Source organism: Musa acuminata, chromosome BXJ1-7 (genome assembly GCF_036884655.1).
Source record: "Musa acuminata AAA Group cultivar baxijiao chromosome BXJ1-7, Cavendish_Baxijiao_AAA, whole genome shotgun sequence".
NCBI lineage: Eukaryota > Viridiplantae > Streptophyta > Magnoliopsida > Zingiberales > Musaceae > Musa > Musa acuminata.
This window is the reverse complement of record NC_088333.1, coordinates 3,705,769-3,722,073: the sequence shown is the minus strand read 5'-3', so window position 1 is coordinate 3,722,073 and position 16,305 is coordinate 3,705,769. Positions and strand designations below refer to the sequence as shown.

The 16,305-nt window shown below is 41.9% G+C and overlaps 2 protein-coding genes across 3 annotated transcripts; one reads left to right on the top strand and one right to left on the bottom strand.

Annotated features, from left to right (window-relative positions):
• The first annotated feature begins 125 nt into the window (after positions 1–125).
• On the top strand, positions 126–11,540 carry LOC135678290 (uncharacterized). Its single transcript, XM_065190898.1, has 9 exons — positions 126–415; positions 670–778; positions 1,366–1,481; positions 1,977–2,096; positions 2,208–2,297; positions 3,311–3,462; positions 10,161–10,401; positions 10,907–11,138; positions 11,202–11,540. Exons 1-8 carry the CDS (start codon positions 158–160, stop codon positions 11,057–11,059), a joined length of 1,239 nt encoding a protein of 412 aa, XP_065046970.1. The 5' UTR covers positions 126–157; the 3' UTR covers positions 11,060–11,138; positions 11,202–11,540.
• A 511-nt stretch (positions 11,541–12,051) lies between these two features.
• Positions 12,052–15,804, bottom strand: LOC135678289 (transmembrane 9 superfamily member 2-like). Of its 2 annotated transcripts, XM_065190897.1 has the most exons (8): positions 15,224–15,804; positions 14,752–14,792; positions 14,072–14,654; positions 13,834–13,971; positions 13,601–13,757; positions 13,028–13,512; positions 12,200–12,411; positions 12,052–12,126 (listed from the first exon to the last, which is right to left on the bottom strand). In XM_065190897.1, coding segments are annotated over exons 1-8 (1,764 nt in total). In that variant the 5' UTR covers positions 15,370–15,804; the 3' UTR covers positions 12,052–12,124. The 2 variants fall into 2 exon arrangements, with proteins under 2 accessions (XP_065046969.1, XP_065046968.1); XM_065190896.1 differs by having other exon boundaries at positions 12,052–12,411.
• Positions 15,805–16,305: the final 501 nt, after the last annotated feature.

The window sequence follows — 16,305 nt, the reverse complement described above, 5'->3', positions numbered from 1 at the left end:
GGCCCAGTATAATCTTAATTTTATAACGGGCCGGGTTGTGATTCGGATCCGAATACCAACCCACCCAGTCTCGATTCGATCCGATAACAAACGCTGCGTATGACCAGTTTCCATCGTGGAAGTTTCCGAGTCTGGACTCGGATTTGGTCGCTCACCGATGGCGGGCGGAGCGCCGCATTCCTCCGGGGGTCCTACAGTTTCCTCTTCCTCCTCCTCGTCTTCTTCGGGCCTTCCTCCTCCTCCGCCTCCTCCCAAGATCCTCCTCGCCAAGCCAGCCGGTCCCGCGGCTGCTCAAAGGTTGGGCCGCGAGGACGACCCCTCCGCCGTCGTTCACCGGTCCCGTAACGCCGCCCAGCCCGGCTCCCTCAACCTATTCTCCGAATCCTGGGAGTTCCACACTGATCGGATCCTCCCGGTTCGCTTTTTCCCATTGCCGTTCCTCCTACTCTTCCTTTTTAGCCCTAGAACAAAGATGAGGTTTTGTCTCAAACGTGGTCATTAGAGAGGAACTCTAGCATAATGCGATGAAGTTTCAAATATGATGCTTTTTCCTTGGACAACTTTTTGTTCTTTTTTGTGTGCCTTCGAGGATTTTTGTTAGGAGCATAAGAAATACTGAGAAAAGTCTGTTTTGCAAGCCTGTAATCGCTTTCTTTCTGTTCCACGCAGTTTTTGACCGAGAATTCCGATTTCACTGTGATTGGAATCATTGGTCCACCTGGAGTTGGCAAATCAACTATCATGAATGAACTTTATGGCTTTGACGGAAGCTCGCCAGGTACTGTCCAAGAAAACACTTCATTTTAAATACCAAGATAATGGTTGTTAATCCTTGTAGTTCTACATTTAGGAACCTTTTGCACAACACCTGTAGAAATCAAAACAGTACACCAGCTAACGGAGAGTACTGTTTGTCAAGATTTATTCATTGCATTGGCTATAAATTTTAGCTTTTCCCCACATATAAAATGGGGTCTCCTGTGATGAATAGAGAACCACTCTAGCATGTGAAAAGAGTGGCTTCTGCTACAGTTAAATAAGTAATTGTGAGGCCTTTTTGGCTGAACATGAAATGGTTTTCCAAATCCTGAAATAGGCAGGCCTGTATGGCTGAACATGAAAATGTACAGCTTATTGTATCTTTAACAGTGTCAGCCATCTTATATGGTCAACTATTGGTTTCATTCTTCAATCTAGAGCTGCTTTTGTGATAAAACTACTTTTTGTTTAACAAGCATGAGCAATATTTTACTCGGTGGAACTTATTTTATTTTTGCTAGTATGCATGTGTATGTGTTTTATCTTGTATGTTCATCTGTGCATAGCACAGATTGTTTACTAAGAGCCAAAAACACTAAATTGCAGGAATGCTACCACCTTTTGCTACACACTCTGATGAAACTAGGGCAATGGCGAAGCACTGTACCACGGCAATTGAATTAAGGGTTTCAGCTGAACGACTTATACTTCTTGATGCCCAGGTTACTAAGTTAAAACTTTTAATTATTAAGATGCTTCAATAAGTAATATTTTTCCATTTGTTATGTATTTTTGGCCATTGTAATTCCTTACAAGATCCAATTGATGCCAGGGTGGCCTTAAGCTGAATTTGTAAACAATTGTTTTATTCTTATTCCTTCCATTTTTTTCTTCCTTGCTGCCATTTAGTGATATTTACTGCTTCAACCTCTTGAAGTGGTACGTCAGGGTTCTTTAAAGTGGGTTCATTATGTAAAGTTTCATAAAATCCAGTAGAATTTTAAAGGCTTGTTCTGTGGTTGCATGAGTTTTGTTCTAGAAGTAGATATTTTGCTCCTTATTAGCCTTTTAGAATTTTTTTGACAAGCACATTTCTCACCTAATTTTCCCTTGGGAAACTAATAACACGTAGTATACTACTGATGTTGATCATTAACTTATATGCTTTACCTACACGTACTTATTCTTGTCATTGCACATTTTTACTTCATATGCAGCCAATATTCAGCCCTTCTATATTAGTTGATATGATGAGGCCTGATGGTTCATCGGCCATTTCTGTTTTAAATGGAGAGGCATTATCAGCAGATTTAGCCCATGAATTACTTGGGGTTCAGGTGCTTTAGAAAAAAATCCATTTCATTTATTTAAAAGTTTATACATCTTTATTTCTTTGATGGTACCTGACCAGCAGTTATATTTTCTGGTGCTGCAAGCAATTATTTTAGCTTGGCGTGTTTCTAGCATCTGTTTGTAATGTTTTGTTGGTTGTCTCAGAAGGAATTCATGAATTCAACATGTGGCAGCTTATGCTTACGGTATGGTATACACTCTTATCTTTAAAGTACTATGGTGATTTTTTATGAAGCGCTTCATATGCTTACCTGATACGTGAATTTAGTTGTGAGCAACTAAAAAATCATATCTCAGTATGACTTATTTTGAGTTATGTAAGCATTTATAAACTAAATGCTTGATGCTGATCATGCTTTTCTTAACAATTAAAGAGCATAATTAGATCTACTAAAAAGTGACAATGATTTATGCCCTTCTGATTGCTACAAATGAGCTTGGAAAAACATAAATATCCACCTCAGAGATAATTGTAGTGATAAATGGTTGCTTAATTTTTTTGGTTGTTTTCTTGAGAATTATGTTGTTGCAACAAAATTTCATTAGATCAATACTGGTTCAGGAGGGATATCATTTTGCTTCCCTTTCTTTTAAGCTCCTCATAGAGCACCAATACAAGAAAAAGAAAACTTCACTTGGATATAAAGGGGTTGATGGCAGGATCCAGTGGCATAATTGCTACTTTGAAAATGAAGATAATGCATGCTCCATTATACACTGTTGATCTAAATCTACATTTGGAACTCCAAACTCATTGACATGAGGGCTGTTCTTCACAAATACTCTCTCCAAGATTAGGTAATTAGAAAGAAATGTTTTATGCCTTTCCGCCGTGTTGTCATTCTTAGTTTGTCTTATATATGGTAAAGTGACATGACCTTGTTTGTTAGGCACCCTCTGTCCTTTTCTCAATTTTCAATATTTTGATAAGCGTGCTGTGTACCCTAATGCTAACAAACTTCATCTCGTTGATGACTTATGTTAGTCAGGTGGACCAATCGCTTTTCTGCTTGTTTACTATGTGTAATGGTTTTTTCCAGTCAGCAAAACTTCTGACTTCTTATGTTATTCTGTCATGGCAAACATGTTTAAATAGCTTAGTAACTTAGTTTATATCTTCTACTTTCTTTCTTCAGACTGTTTTATCTAGAGAGTTCTTATTTAGCCACAATGTCTATTTTCTCCCATGTATTCACAGGTTGATTTATTAAAGCATGGGATACCGGACCCATCTTTACTGACATCTGCTTATACTCAACGTTCTAATTCTGGACTAGATAAGGAAAACAAAGGAAATGATCAGGCTACAAGTGAAGAATTCTTGGCTGCCCCTGTTTTTGTTCATTCTAAGTAAGAATTATATTCCTAGCTGTTCTTTAGCTTTTTCTATATGCTAAAGGACCTATCCTTATCCTTAATGGGAAGGAATTGCTTGTTTTATGATTTTGCTGATTTCAACTTGCTGCATCTTGTTCATTGAAACTTGAACATGTCTTGTGTTTAAAGGTTATTTACCTAATCTTAAATAGATGTCAATCAGATTCCAGAAATATTGTATGATCACTTAAAGTAATACCTATAGAAACTTTATGTGTAGGCATATCCATTAAATATATGATGCTAGATTTCTTCATAGTAAATGATGGTCCAGAGATTGAAGAGCTGTAACATGGATAAACATCAAGATGAAACCATAACTTATACGGCCAGAGCTGGTTTCTAATGTTGTTTAATATATATTCTGAGTGTAATTTTATAGCCATAATTAGGGACCTCTAATTCTCTGAGTTGATATACTGATGTCCAAGCAATTGAATGAGCAGCGGAGAAGACTGATGTTGTCTTTGTTGGCACAAATATGTATATATATGAGGGTAAGCATAAATAAATTAAACTAGACAGTAAGGTAGGTAATACCGAATGATACCGTCCTGACACGGACTTAGCTGGTTTTGCCTAAGTCGTACGGCACCCTTGCGCGTCCGTCCGCAAAGGTCAGCCTCCCCGAAGCCTCCCATTGTCCCTTAGGACCAACAAAAGAGAGAACGGGTTAAAGAGAACGCCTCAATCGGGATCTACAAGCAAACATGTCCGAAAAACACTTCATAGACAATGCAAATTACAAACAGACTTTACAAGCTCTGAACAGTGGCACAACAAAGGGTAAAATGGTCCATTATAGACCGAAAAGCTCTCGCACGTGCCCACATGACACAACTTTATTTACAAGCCTAAAGAGGCCACCAACCCAACTAACATGAGACTATTTAGCCTTCGGCCGCCCCTCTACCTGCTGTACAAGGCATGAACATGCCAAAAGACAACGGACAGACATAAGCATTACATCCAACATCTTGTTCTAGAAGTTTGTCCGTTACATTCTCCCCCACTTATCCCTTCGACGTCCTCGTCGAAGCCTTTGTGAACACTGCAACTCTTCGCCTTTGCTGAGTCTTCAATCTTCTGCTCCAGCTGCAATGCGCCTCCTCTACCTGCTGTACAAGGCATGAACATGCCAAAAGACAACGGACAGACATAAGCATTACATCCAACATCTTGTTCTAGAAGTTTGTCCGTTACATTCTCCCCTACTTATCCCTTCGACGTCCTCGTCGAAGCCTTTGTGAACACTGCAACTCTTCGCCTTTGCTGAGTCTTCAATCTTCCGCTCCAGCTGCAATGCGCCTCCTGGCTCCCAACTGCTCTCCGCTGCTTTTTTTTTTTTTTTTTTTTTTTTGAGTAGTCGAATATTTGATCTGTCATGCTGCTTCAACTCACCAATGACTCTAACTCTGGTGTGGGGTTGGCTGAGTTGTGTTGATCCTTGTCGATTCTTGCGGATCCACCAAATGAAGGAAAAGACCATCTTTACTGCGCTAGTCTCTCAAAATTTCCACATGCTGCTTGAACTGGGTGGATGCTTGTTGGAGCTTTAACGAGCATCGCCTCGCAAACTTCTGAAGTTTTGGGTCCTTCCTCCACAAAATCTGCTCATTGACTCTTCTTTCAGTTAGTTGTCACATCCAAGTAGGTTCGCATCACTTCCGCTTTCGATTGGCATTTCGTTGGGAAATGAAGCGGACAATCTACTCTCAGTAGCACTGATCACCGTTGGTGAGGATTTGACAACTATTGTCTTCCATTATCTTCGAAGGGTCTTTGAACTTATGCAGAGCTCCTCTGCTGGATAGATAAGAGAACTGGGGTACTCGATTTCGCCCATTCTCTTAAGAGTTGAGAAGGCAAAGGTTACTTTGACTTCGCCCGCCTCCTCGAGGTTGTACTTCATGCATCGAGCTGGTTACTGGTCTTCGCCTGCTCTTTGCTCACACTTCTGAAGCACTTGAAGTGTTTGCACTCCTTGCGTTGAGTTAGCTACTGTGATTCACCTTCTCAATGCCATCGAACTTCTGGAATGCGGGAAGTTTTCACCCCAACTTGGAGTAATTCTCTGATAGATGAGGTCGCCTCTGGGATTGTACCGTCTTCTCCATCAACCCTGCCGCCTACTCCCCTGAGTAGCAAAGGTACAGCACCGCGTACTGCCTGCTTCGTTCCTTGGTCGTGCACTCTTGCATGACCCGAAGTCCTTCACTTACGGCTATCTTGATGAGAAACTTGTTGACACCGGTCTTACGAAGTTTCTTGGCCTCTGCCCTTCAGCCTTGTCTCGGTACTTGGAGATTGCCTCTGCATGCTCCACCTCCTCGGCCCCTTTCACGACCAAGCGCTCTCCCTCTGTGAGAGCAAGGGATCAATGACTTGCACGGAAGTCCCGCCTCTGCGGTACCATGGCGCTGCCATGCCCATGACCCTACTATCCATCGCCTCGCATCTGTATCCCTTTTCTGCATGATCAGTAGAAATGTCTCTGTGGCACTCCTCTGAGTCCACCTCCATTCCGACTGATGCTTGATTTTGGGTAGCTAAGTACCTCTGGACCCGTCGTCGCTTCCTCGCCCCTTTCGACCCCCTGCTTCAACACCTCTGTGTTCTCCAAGCAGTCCGTTTGGTCGATGGAAAGACAGACTGCAACTCCCATGCATGGCCTCTGCCATCATGTTGTAGAGTTTGCATTGATTCTGTTCTCCTTAGCTTCCTTGGTAGCAACGTTCGCTTACTCGACCTTGTCCTCTGACTTGTCGGGCTCCCTTAAGCGAATATGAGCTTTGGAGCAGTCCAACTCTCCAGTTGCTTCGATCATACCTCTGCATGATCAAGTCCCTCCCATGGAACTCATTGGTACTTGCATTCGAACTTTTCCCTTGGTGGAACCCAGCCCCCATATGCTGATGACCAAGGTTTTCATCCGATGCAAAATTCGGTGCATTCCCGGAAGACCCGCCTCTGCGGTACCATGGCCTTCACTCCTTGAATCCATAGCCCTTCCTGTCGTCGTGTTGTTCACCAAAGCGGAGCTCCCAGTAGCTCCCGATCATACCTCCATATGATCTCATCCCTCACGGGACAGATTGTGTGTATCGCATTGCCACGAACTGTTCCACCACGATCCGCTGCACCATGTCGCCTCCTGGTGACATCTCCATTGCATTATGATCCTTGTGGAATAAACTCGAATTGTGAACCCTCCATGTGTGGCCTCTGCCAATACATCGCAGGGTCCCTTCCACCTTCGATTTTGTTCGCTCCTCTGGCAATCGACTTTCATCCACCCACTCCTGGGTCACACCTAGATGAAGCACCGCTCTAGGACAGTCCGTCGCCTAGTAGCTCTCGAAGTCCACCGACTTCACTGTAATCTGTGCACCATTGTCTGGATCCTGGGCCTCTGCCCCTACCAGCACAATCTCCGCTGCGGACTGCTTCCTTCATAGCAACTCAAATGGCAACACTATGGCATATTCTTCAAGAGTACCCGCCTCTGCGTCCTCTTGCCCCGTGCTAAGGCCCTTCTGAACCCAACTTCGCCTCCGCAAATTGAGTCGCCTTAGTTCCTCCATCAAATGCTTCTCCGAGTTAAGGTGCATGTGCCGCGAAGCTCCCTTCGTCTTTGGCACCATGCAAGATGAGTCCGCTCCGTCAGAAGGAAGGACCCATGGAACAACATGATCCTACTCTTGCCTCTGCAAGAGTTCATGTCCTTGACCTCTGTCTAAGGAAAGCACTGTGCCTCTGCTCCATGTTCCAACTTCTATGCTGGCTCCCTTCATGCGGCTTGGGTACTTCGCCAAGTTACACCCAAGTTGCTCCGCTCCTCGTTTTTGCATTGAGTCGATGGTGGCCCTCGCGCCCACCATTCCACGGTTTCACCCTCCCTTGAGTTCGATCTCCACATCGACTCCAAGTGTGCCTTCATTTAAGTTGTTTTAGGTCGCTCCCCCACTTGATCTCGCAATGCATCCACCAATGCATTCTCTCGACGAGATCATGCGACAACTCCTCGTCGCTTGCTCAGTCCACCGAGCTTCGTGGAGTTGTTGTTTGTTGAGGTACTCCTCCTCAACATGTGAGGTCCGTCTCACATGATTCTCCCTCTGGAGAGCCGGGACTTATCCCTCCTGGATAACTACCCCGTTGGAGCAACATCTCTCTTCGTTTCGGAGACCACCATCCCCTTGGACTACTCCGATCTGCTGAACAAACTGTGCATTGTTCTGCCTCCTGTAAATGCACTTGTTAGATTGCGACTCCACGTCCATACAGCCCGCGCTGCACCCCTCAAGGCCTAGCAACATGATGAACTCATTGCACACTTCAGCCTCCTACGGACGTATCCTTCACATGCCGAAGAGAAAGTTTCAATGCTCCATGGCGCCGAGTCTCGGTCGCCTTGGGATGGCCATGAACATTCCATCGTCCGCATACAAGCCCATGCATGAGTACCAAATTCTTCGAGTTAGCAATTCCCCTCACCTCTGTGAGCTTTGCATAACTCTTTTGGTTGTTGAGCAACTCATTCCACCTTGGATGGTCTCATTCTTGCCAAGCGCCTCGCTTGCCTAGAGCACCATCAAGTATAGTTGTCAACGTTGAGTCGTAGCTCAAACTCAGCCATCCCAACCTTTGTGCGCTCCGAATTCTTCCAAGCTTGCCTGTTCTCGTGGTGCCTCTTGCGCGAAGGGTTGGCCGTTCCACTGAATGCCAATGTTAGATGCCCGCTCCTCTGAGCGACTCTTTTCCCTACATCTCCATGCCCGTTTTCCCTCAAACGGTCGCGCGTTGCTGACTGCCCTCAACGCAGCCCCACTAGGTCCCCCATGTTTGCATGTCAAGTGTTTCTACGAGTGCTTGTCCCGCTCTGATACCATATTGTCACGACCTTAGCTGGTTTTGCCTAAGTCGTGCGACACCCTTGCGCGTCCGTCCGCAAAGGTCAGCCTCCCCGAAGCCTCCCATTGTCCCTTAGGACCAACAAAAGAGAGAACGGGTTAAAGAGAACGCCTCAATCGGGATCCACAAGCAAACATGTCCGAAAAACACTTCATAGACAATGCAAATTACAAACAGACTTTACAAGCTCTGAACAGTGGCACAACAAAGGGTAAAATGATCCATTACAGACCGAAAAGCTCTCGCACGTGCCCACATGACACAACTTTATTTACAAGCCTAAAGAGGCCACCAACCCAACTAACATGGGACTATTTAGCCTTCGGCCGCCCCTCTACCTGCTGTACAAGGCATGAACATGCCAAAAGACAACGGACAGACATAAGCATTACATCCAACATCTTGTTCTAGAAGTTTGTCCGTTACAGTCCGGTATGGGTGGTACGTACCGGTCCGATGGCATACCGGTACGCGGACCGCTCGCTATCGGACGGAACGAAAAATAATAATAAAATTATATATATATATATATATATATTCTCCCATGTATTCACAGGTTGATTTATTAAAGCATGGGATACCGGACCCATCTTTACTGACATCTGCTTATACTCAACGTTCTAATTCTGGATTAGATAAGAAAACAAAGGAAATGATCAGGCTACAAGCGAAGAATTCTTGGCTGCCCCTGTATTTGTTCATTCTAAGTAAGAATTATATTCCTAGCTGTTCTTTACAAGGTTCGCCGTACCGTACCGTACCGGCGTTTCGACCCGAGCTCGGTACCGGTACGGTACGGTATACCGCTCGGTACACCCAGGTGTACCGAGCGGTACACTCACAATGTCGGTACACTGCTACAGTGTCGGTACGGTACGGTACACTACTACTGTACACTGCTATAGTCGGTACGGTACGGAGCGGTCCGCGTACCGCTGGCCTGTCGGACCGGTACGTACCGCCCGTACCGGGCGGTACAGTCGGTACGGCAAACCTTGGTTCTTTAGCTTTTTCTATATGCTAAAGGGCCTATCCTTATCCTTAATGGGAAGGAATTGCTTGTTTTATGATTTTGCTGATTTCAACTTGCTGCATCTTGTTCATTGAAACTTGAACATGTCTAGTGTTTAAAGGTTATTTACCTAATCTTAAATAGATGTCAATCAGATTCCAGAAATATTGGGAGAAGAGAGAGGCGACGTCGCTTCGGCGACTTTGCCGAGTTATATATATATATATACCGAACGGTATACCGTTCGGTATACAATTTCGTACCGTACCGAGCGAATGTTGAAACTCTGGTACGGTACGAAATTGCAGACCTTGCTAGACAGATCTTTCTTACCAAGGATGATGATATTAAGCAACGAATTATGAGCTGCCCATTTTTCTTAGATTTCACTTAGATGAGGGGGCAGCCTGATATGTGGGAAGTTTCGAAAATTAAGAAAAATATTGATACATGGTTTCTGTTATAAGTAACACTTTTCTTTTAACCTTTAACTTATTTTCCTCGTCTCTAGTGTTGATGGTGATGATAGTTTTCCAAGGCTTTTCAAATTTGGTTAACTGATTTAACCCACTTCACAAGCTGTTATTTGTTTGTTAGCCATGGTTTAAACTTTAAACAATGTTCTCTACTCTGCATGTATAACATATCCTACAAATCTGCAATCTTTACTTCCCTTGTGTCGCTGATAGATTCCGATATCATATGATTTAACTGGTAACTCAGGACATGTATATGATTTTGGCAGACTACAAAATAAGGATTTAGCACCTTCCAAGACTTTGCTGGTGAGGAAGGCTTTGCTGAAATTCTTTGGTTCCTCCTCTTTCAAAGTCAACAACAGCAGAACTAGTTCCCTGAACAAAACGGCAGAGGATTTAGATTCTGAACAACCATACTTGTTTTTGCTCCCTATGAAAGTTCAACACAACTTACGAAAACCTCAGTTTGAAAGCTATCTTTCAATGATAGGGAAGCTACGAGATGAAGTAATATTCTTTATCCCTTTAATTCATTGTTCCTTAAGTTATGTGAAGTTTACATGTGATGTTTGAAAATTTTTAACTATCATTACATTTTATCAGGAGTTAGTTTTAAGAGGAAATTTCAAGGTGCTTGTTTTCTTTTTGCACTTTTTGTATTTAGGATTACTTAAGAATTAAAGAAATTTACCTGACTACATCACTCAACCTATGTGCTTTTTTTATTGTAATGCCAAAGATTAATCAATAACTTTCCTGAATATCCATGTTCTTTCCACCTAGTATTTTTGATCTGATGCAGATATCAGATCTGATACTTTCCATCAGGCATGAGAATCTTTTCATCAAGGAAGTCACTATAATGTGCTAAAATTAAATGTACTTCTTGGTAATACTGTCCCCAGAGTGCAAAATAGTGTAGATGGCTTGATCTATCCTACCTTTTAGAGTCTTTGAACTTGTCCCTTGATTTTTGTGTGGTACTCTAAATCTCATTATTTTTTTGCTTCAGATATTGTCGATGAATGGTCATCCATTTGCAAGGAACATCACTGAGCGAGAATGGTTGCGTAACTCGGCTAAAATATGGGAATTAGTAAAGAAATCCCCAACAATTGCTGATTATTGCAGGACACTTCAGGGTTCAGGACTATTCAGGAAGTAGCTCATTCTCCTGGCTATTAGTGGCTTGCATCCGTTGTCGAAAATACCTTGTGTCATCTATCCATTTGGAGAAAGCAAAGGTATCAGATGCTTCCTACCAAGCTCAACTTGATAACCGTTCTTAATTTTCTTCTACTTCACAGGGGTTTTCCAGCCTGAGACATGCAATCACAGAAAGAAGCCTAGAAAGATCGTGCAGGTTATGTGGCGATTGAATCTGATCGTAAGCCCTAAGAAGCCCTTTGGAGATGACTGGCCAAACAAAAGAAAGAAAAAGAGAGGATAGAACTTTTAAAAAGTTGTTTAATTGTTTTCTTTAGCGTCTGAGAAGAGACCAATTTAATGAGGGCACTGTCTTTTGCCCATGCCGATAATTCATTTGCATACAGTTTCCTGTGCTTCATACCGAACAATGAGTACAGTCGCAAATTCATTTGAAGATGTTTGAAACATTTAATGGTGGATCTTTATCATTCTTTTTAGGAATCTGTTGCTATCTCAGACTTGACTGTTGCTTCATTCTTCACCATGGTGTAATTGTTCAACAATTCTGACAGTGGTTTCTTTTGTAGTCAAGGGCTCCTTTGTTGGTATTTGCCTATCTCAGATTTGTTGGGCTGTGTAAGCAATTGGTGGTGATTTATTTAGGTTAACTGACTTATCATTGGTTAGTACTTAATTATAATTTGTCCATCAGTGAAAATTTATCGATAGCTCAGAGAAAAAACCCCACTCAGCTCAGAATTATTGGTGAAATATCATCATATGTTCCCAGGGACCAAACATTAGTGATCACAGTGAAACATTGGTGCCAAAGCTCAAATTATTGAATGCTTTTAAGAATTACAAACACAATACTTTGAGGATAGTCATTTTAGTACAAACTGGCAAGTTGAAAAGGATGTTTCAAAGCACAATTTTTACTGATCTACCAAAGCAATTGTTCCCTTGCCTTGAACCATCATTTAGATCGCAAAGGATCGACAAGACCCATCCTCTCTTAAAATTTCATAATACGTAAAACAAAATGATGCTTACACGTTGCAGTCTGCTTTTGAGACAGGAGTTCTGGAGACAAATACAACATTCAGAAGCAACATTCAGAAGCATTCACATACATGGGTAAAGATAATCTACTCACACTTGATCGACTGATATATGTGCCGCACAAAGAGTAAAGATGCACGGAAGCCGACAGTTCCTAACATGAGGAAGAATCCATAGCAGATGCAAGTCATGTAACCAAAGAAAAACGATGTTTGCATGAAGCCCGACATATCTGATCTTGCTTGATAGTAGTATACGCAGTAGAAAAAAATGAATATACCAGTGGAGCCTCCGCAAAGAACAGATCTGCACATACACAAAACACGAGCTATTAGTTAGTTTCAACTTTCAAGTTCACAATTTGGCTTAAACTTGTCCAGATGAAAGCACATAAGAAGCAAAATTGTATATGTACTCATTCGGTAGTAAAATACAACCAGAAACATTTATCATTCACCGAGAAATTAATGGAGATTGTGTCCTCGTGATTGATCAAAATTTCTTAGAGTAACCATAAGATGATTTTCCAATGACAAACAGGAAGGACAAATGAAAGAGGAAGGAAATTTTATGTTTTACTCCTACATAGAGATATATTATGAACTATCACCGAAGCTCTTAGCTGTTTAACCGAATGGAAATAAGATGAAGTAGTACTTTCAAAAATACTTCGATGCAACATCTAGCCTACACAGATTCAAATACTTATAATGACTCTAAATGGTCATATGACAAACGGATGATACATCTTGCAGAAACCACATTGATCACTAGATCTTTACCTAAAATATAAGAATGGTCAAATTGCAGTATAGAATAATTTCCGACTTTAAAACAAAAAGAAGCCTATCATAAAATGTGTTATTTTATTAAATCCGTAGTATACAGTAGTCAGAAGAGAAGAAAAGTTCAATAGCTTTACCTCCACCACCACTCATGATCCTCCGCAGCAAGCTGAAAGTATGTCAATGCCACTGTGATAAATGCTGTGACAATGATAAGGATGATAAAAACGATGAAAAGGATGCTATATATTGTATAAATTTTGTGACCCCACACGCTGGCGAATATATAGTAAAGTTCAATGTAAATAGCACTAAATGGAAGAAACCCTGCCATCATCATCTGAGGTATGGCGCTTCGATACCATGGAAGTTGAGGTATTTCTCTTGGATACTTTGTGGTGCGACATGGAGCATGGAACTCTGTTTGGCTGTTTTTACCAGCAATACCACCCAACACTAGCAAAGGAGAGGTCACAAGTGCCCATATAAGAAGAATCACAAGAATAGTACCAAATGGCAAGGCTGCCGTGGCACTATACACTATAGCAACAGTGTTTAGGAAGCAGAAGGTCAAAAACAGAGGTCCACAAAATAAGCAACCAGTCAACAATAAATTCCTCACCTGCAATTTAAGAAGGAAAAATATTGAATTCACACAAACAGGAAGTGTAGTGAAAATTAGACTAATTTTCCTTTGAAAAATATCATACCCAGTTAGTCCCTTCAAGCTGCATATAGAAGGATGTTGCTGTGTAACCAGCAATGCCAGAAGTAAGAGCATAGATTACAACAAGTGCAGTGAATAGAGCTCCCCGATTGTACGGGTAGAATACTCCAACAAGTGCAAGGAGGAAGATGAATATCGTACTAGTTATACAACATAAAGTGTTAGATGATATCAGAAAAGCCAAAATAATCGCAAAAGTACAGTATGAATTCTTACAGAGCAAGGAGCTGAGTTCCAGATCCAATAATGGATGAAAACAAAGATTTGTTCTTTGGAAACCGGAAAACATCTCCATTAAGATACTTCCATCCAGTCTCCTCTTGATCTTCAATGCTTTCTTCGTCATGAGAATATCTTTGACAAAGGTGCAAATCAATCATCGAGAGAGGCAGAAAAGAAAAGGTCAAAAAGGTGTCACTCAAAAAATACAAAATAGCAAGTGTTTGATTCTCACTTGTTGAAATCGTTTTTGAGCACGCGCATGAGAATAGTGGCGAGGAACCCAGTCAGGAGGAGGACTGTTACGCATGAGTTAACGATAGAGAACCAGTGGATCTCCAAGTGATGAGGCAAGAATGAAGATTTTGAATACTTCTCCATCCTTTTCTCAAAAGGAACCTCAGTTTTTTTCCATGATACAGAATAAGAGAACTCCACGTTGATTTCCTTATCATCCGTGATGTCCACAGACAAATTTGGGTCTGCTTGGACATTAATTTCTATCACATGATCACCATTATAAAGGATTTCAAAGTGAATGTGTTTAAAGAGCAAGTATTTGGACTTGCTCGAGTCAGTCTTATCCTTCTTGATCCTGCCCAAGAATCCCCATAAAGGCAGATCATCATAGTACATCTGAAAGTAGTAATCCTTTGAGACAGCATCTCTGAGTTTTCCAACATCTTTTTTTGACAAAGCTTTCTTACAAAGAGACTTGGATCGTTTCTCCTCACGGAAATTCAACTCATATGGTGCATCAACCAAACGATCACCATTTAGAACTTCTCCTAGAGCTTCCTTTTTCTCAGTCACATGATCTGAGATCGAATCACAATTGACGAAGGAGAATCAACACAACAACAAAGCAAGAACTACTATTGCAAAATAATTTGCTGGTTGACAGAACTTCCATACCTGGTGAGCAGAATGGCAAATCATAGAACCTATAGGTCTCACTGCAAGTCCCAAAGGAGACAGTCAGATTCAAAAGTCACTCGAACAATTTAAAGAAAATCTAAATAGTAAATCCCATAAGATGTAGGAGAAGGAAAATTAAGGGTTAAACATGATAGGATCGCTGCAATGCATCTACACCTTAATGGTCATGTTGATATAAAGAACTGGAGACATACTATAAAAAGCAGATATCTTAAAAGTAAAACTAACAAAAACCAAACGTGATAAACATCCCAATATCCAGACAATAGAAATCGAGCAACCAATAGATTAAATAAATATACGGAAAGCAAAAGAGTAGATGGAAGATCTAATTTAGAACCAGTGATGCAGCAAACTGATAAACAAGATCCCATCAACGAGACCGCCCCAAAAAAAAGAAGAAGAACAGCATTCAAAGATCAACAGAGGCAAAGAAAGGTCACATTACCTCGGATTGTGGAAAGGTCCGACCTTGTTAGCATAAAGAGGAACACGATCCCCCTCCTTGTATCTATGATCCCGCCCATCAGCTCCAACCCTAAATCCAGGAGCCAGCATCAAAACACACAAGAACGCTGCCCTCATCGTGTCCATTAACGAACCTAGAAACTCTTCTGCAAATCCAAAGCCCTAGTAGACAAAACCCCAACGAAAAAGATCCAACCTTTTCCACCCTAAACCACCAATGATTTCCGACCTCTCCTCTTGCTCCGAAAATTTATGCAAGATGAGACCTTTCGTGATCAAGGAAAGACTGGTTCTTACCAACCCAGACTAGGATTCAACAACTGATTTGATGAGTTTGGTGGATCCATGGGAAAGGGCAAAATCATCGAGCAAAAGGTCGGGCCTTGTGGGAGGAAACTCGGGGCCCCAGCGCGAGTAGCGGTGGTGGGCATTTGGATCCGAGCCTTTGCATTAATTTCTACTCAAAGCTGCATGGGGAGACGTCAACTCAAGGGCAGAGAAAGCCAGCTTCCAGTGGGCTCTCGATTTCGGCCGGGTGTTTAGGAAATGGTCATCCACTAACGATGTAAGGGACGTCAACGGTCTCCTAAATGAACCAAACACTGCTTTTAAGTCCACCCACCGGCCGGTGTGATTGCAACAACAACAACATCAACTAAATAAAAAATCTCTATAAATCAACCATAGAAAAGTGATTTGGGGAAAATTATTTTAAATCAGTCTTTATAGTTTAATCCTGAATAATCATTATTTAAATTATTTAATCATGAGAGTTTATCATTTCCATCTTTTATGTACATCGATTATTTTAATTAATAAATCAGATTAAATATACATCAAATATTAGACTAAATATGATGCGATTCATGATCACCCCTTAATTGCCCTGAGTACATGTGCTTAGTAATATAGTTTGAGAAACCAAACCAGCACACGGTGTGAGAGACGACGACAAACAAGTGTATCTAACACAGTTTGGTAAACCTTTTTGGTCAACTCTACATGCGAACCGCGTGCAGGCCGCCGAGATGTCTTCCACGGCAAGCATGCTTCACCTGACGA

Excerpts from the sequence above, each read along its gene's own strand:
- LOC135678289 (XM_065190896.1), bottom strand. The coding sequence starts at position 15,369 with ATGGACACGATGAGGGCAGCGTTCTTGTGTGTTTTGATGCTGGCTCCT. Across the intron at positions 14,655-14,751 it reads TTTGCCATTCTGCTCACCAG|ATCATGTGACTGAGAAAAAG; the intron begins GTATGGAAGTTC and ends ATTCGATCTCAG. Across the intron at positions 12,412-13,027 it reads GATCATGAGTGGTGGTGGAG|ATCTGTTCTTTGCGGAGGCT; the intron begins GTAAAGCTATTG and ends GTGTATGTGCAG.
- LOC135678290 (XM_065190898.1), top strand. The coding sequence starts at position 158 with ATGGCGGGCGGAGCGCCGCATTCCTCCGGGGGTCCTACAGTTTCCTCT. Across the intron at positions 1,482-1,976 it reads TTATACTTCTTGATGCCCAG|CCAATATTCAGCCCTTCTAT; the intron begins GTTACTAAGTTA and ends CTTCATATGCAG. Across the intron at positions 10,402-10,906 it reads TAGGGAAGCTACGAGATGAA|ATATTGTCGATGAATGGTCA; the intron begins GTAATATTCTTT and ends TTTTTGCTTCAG.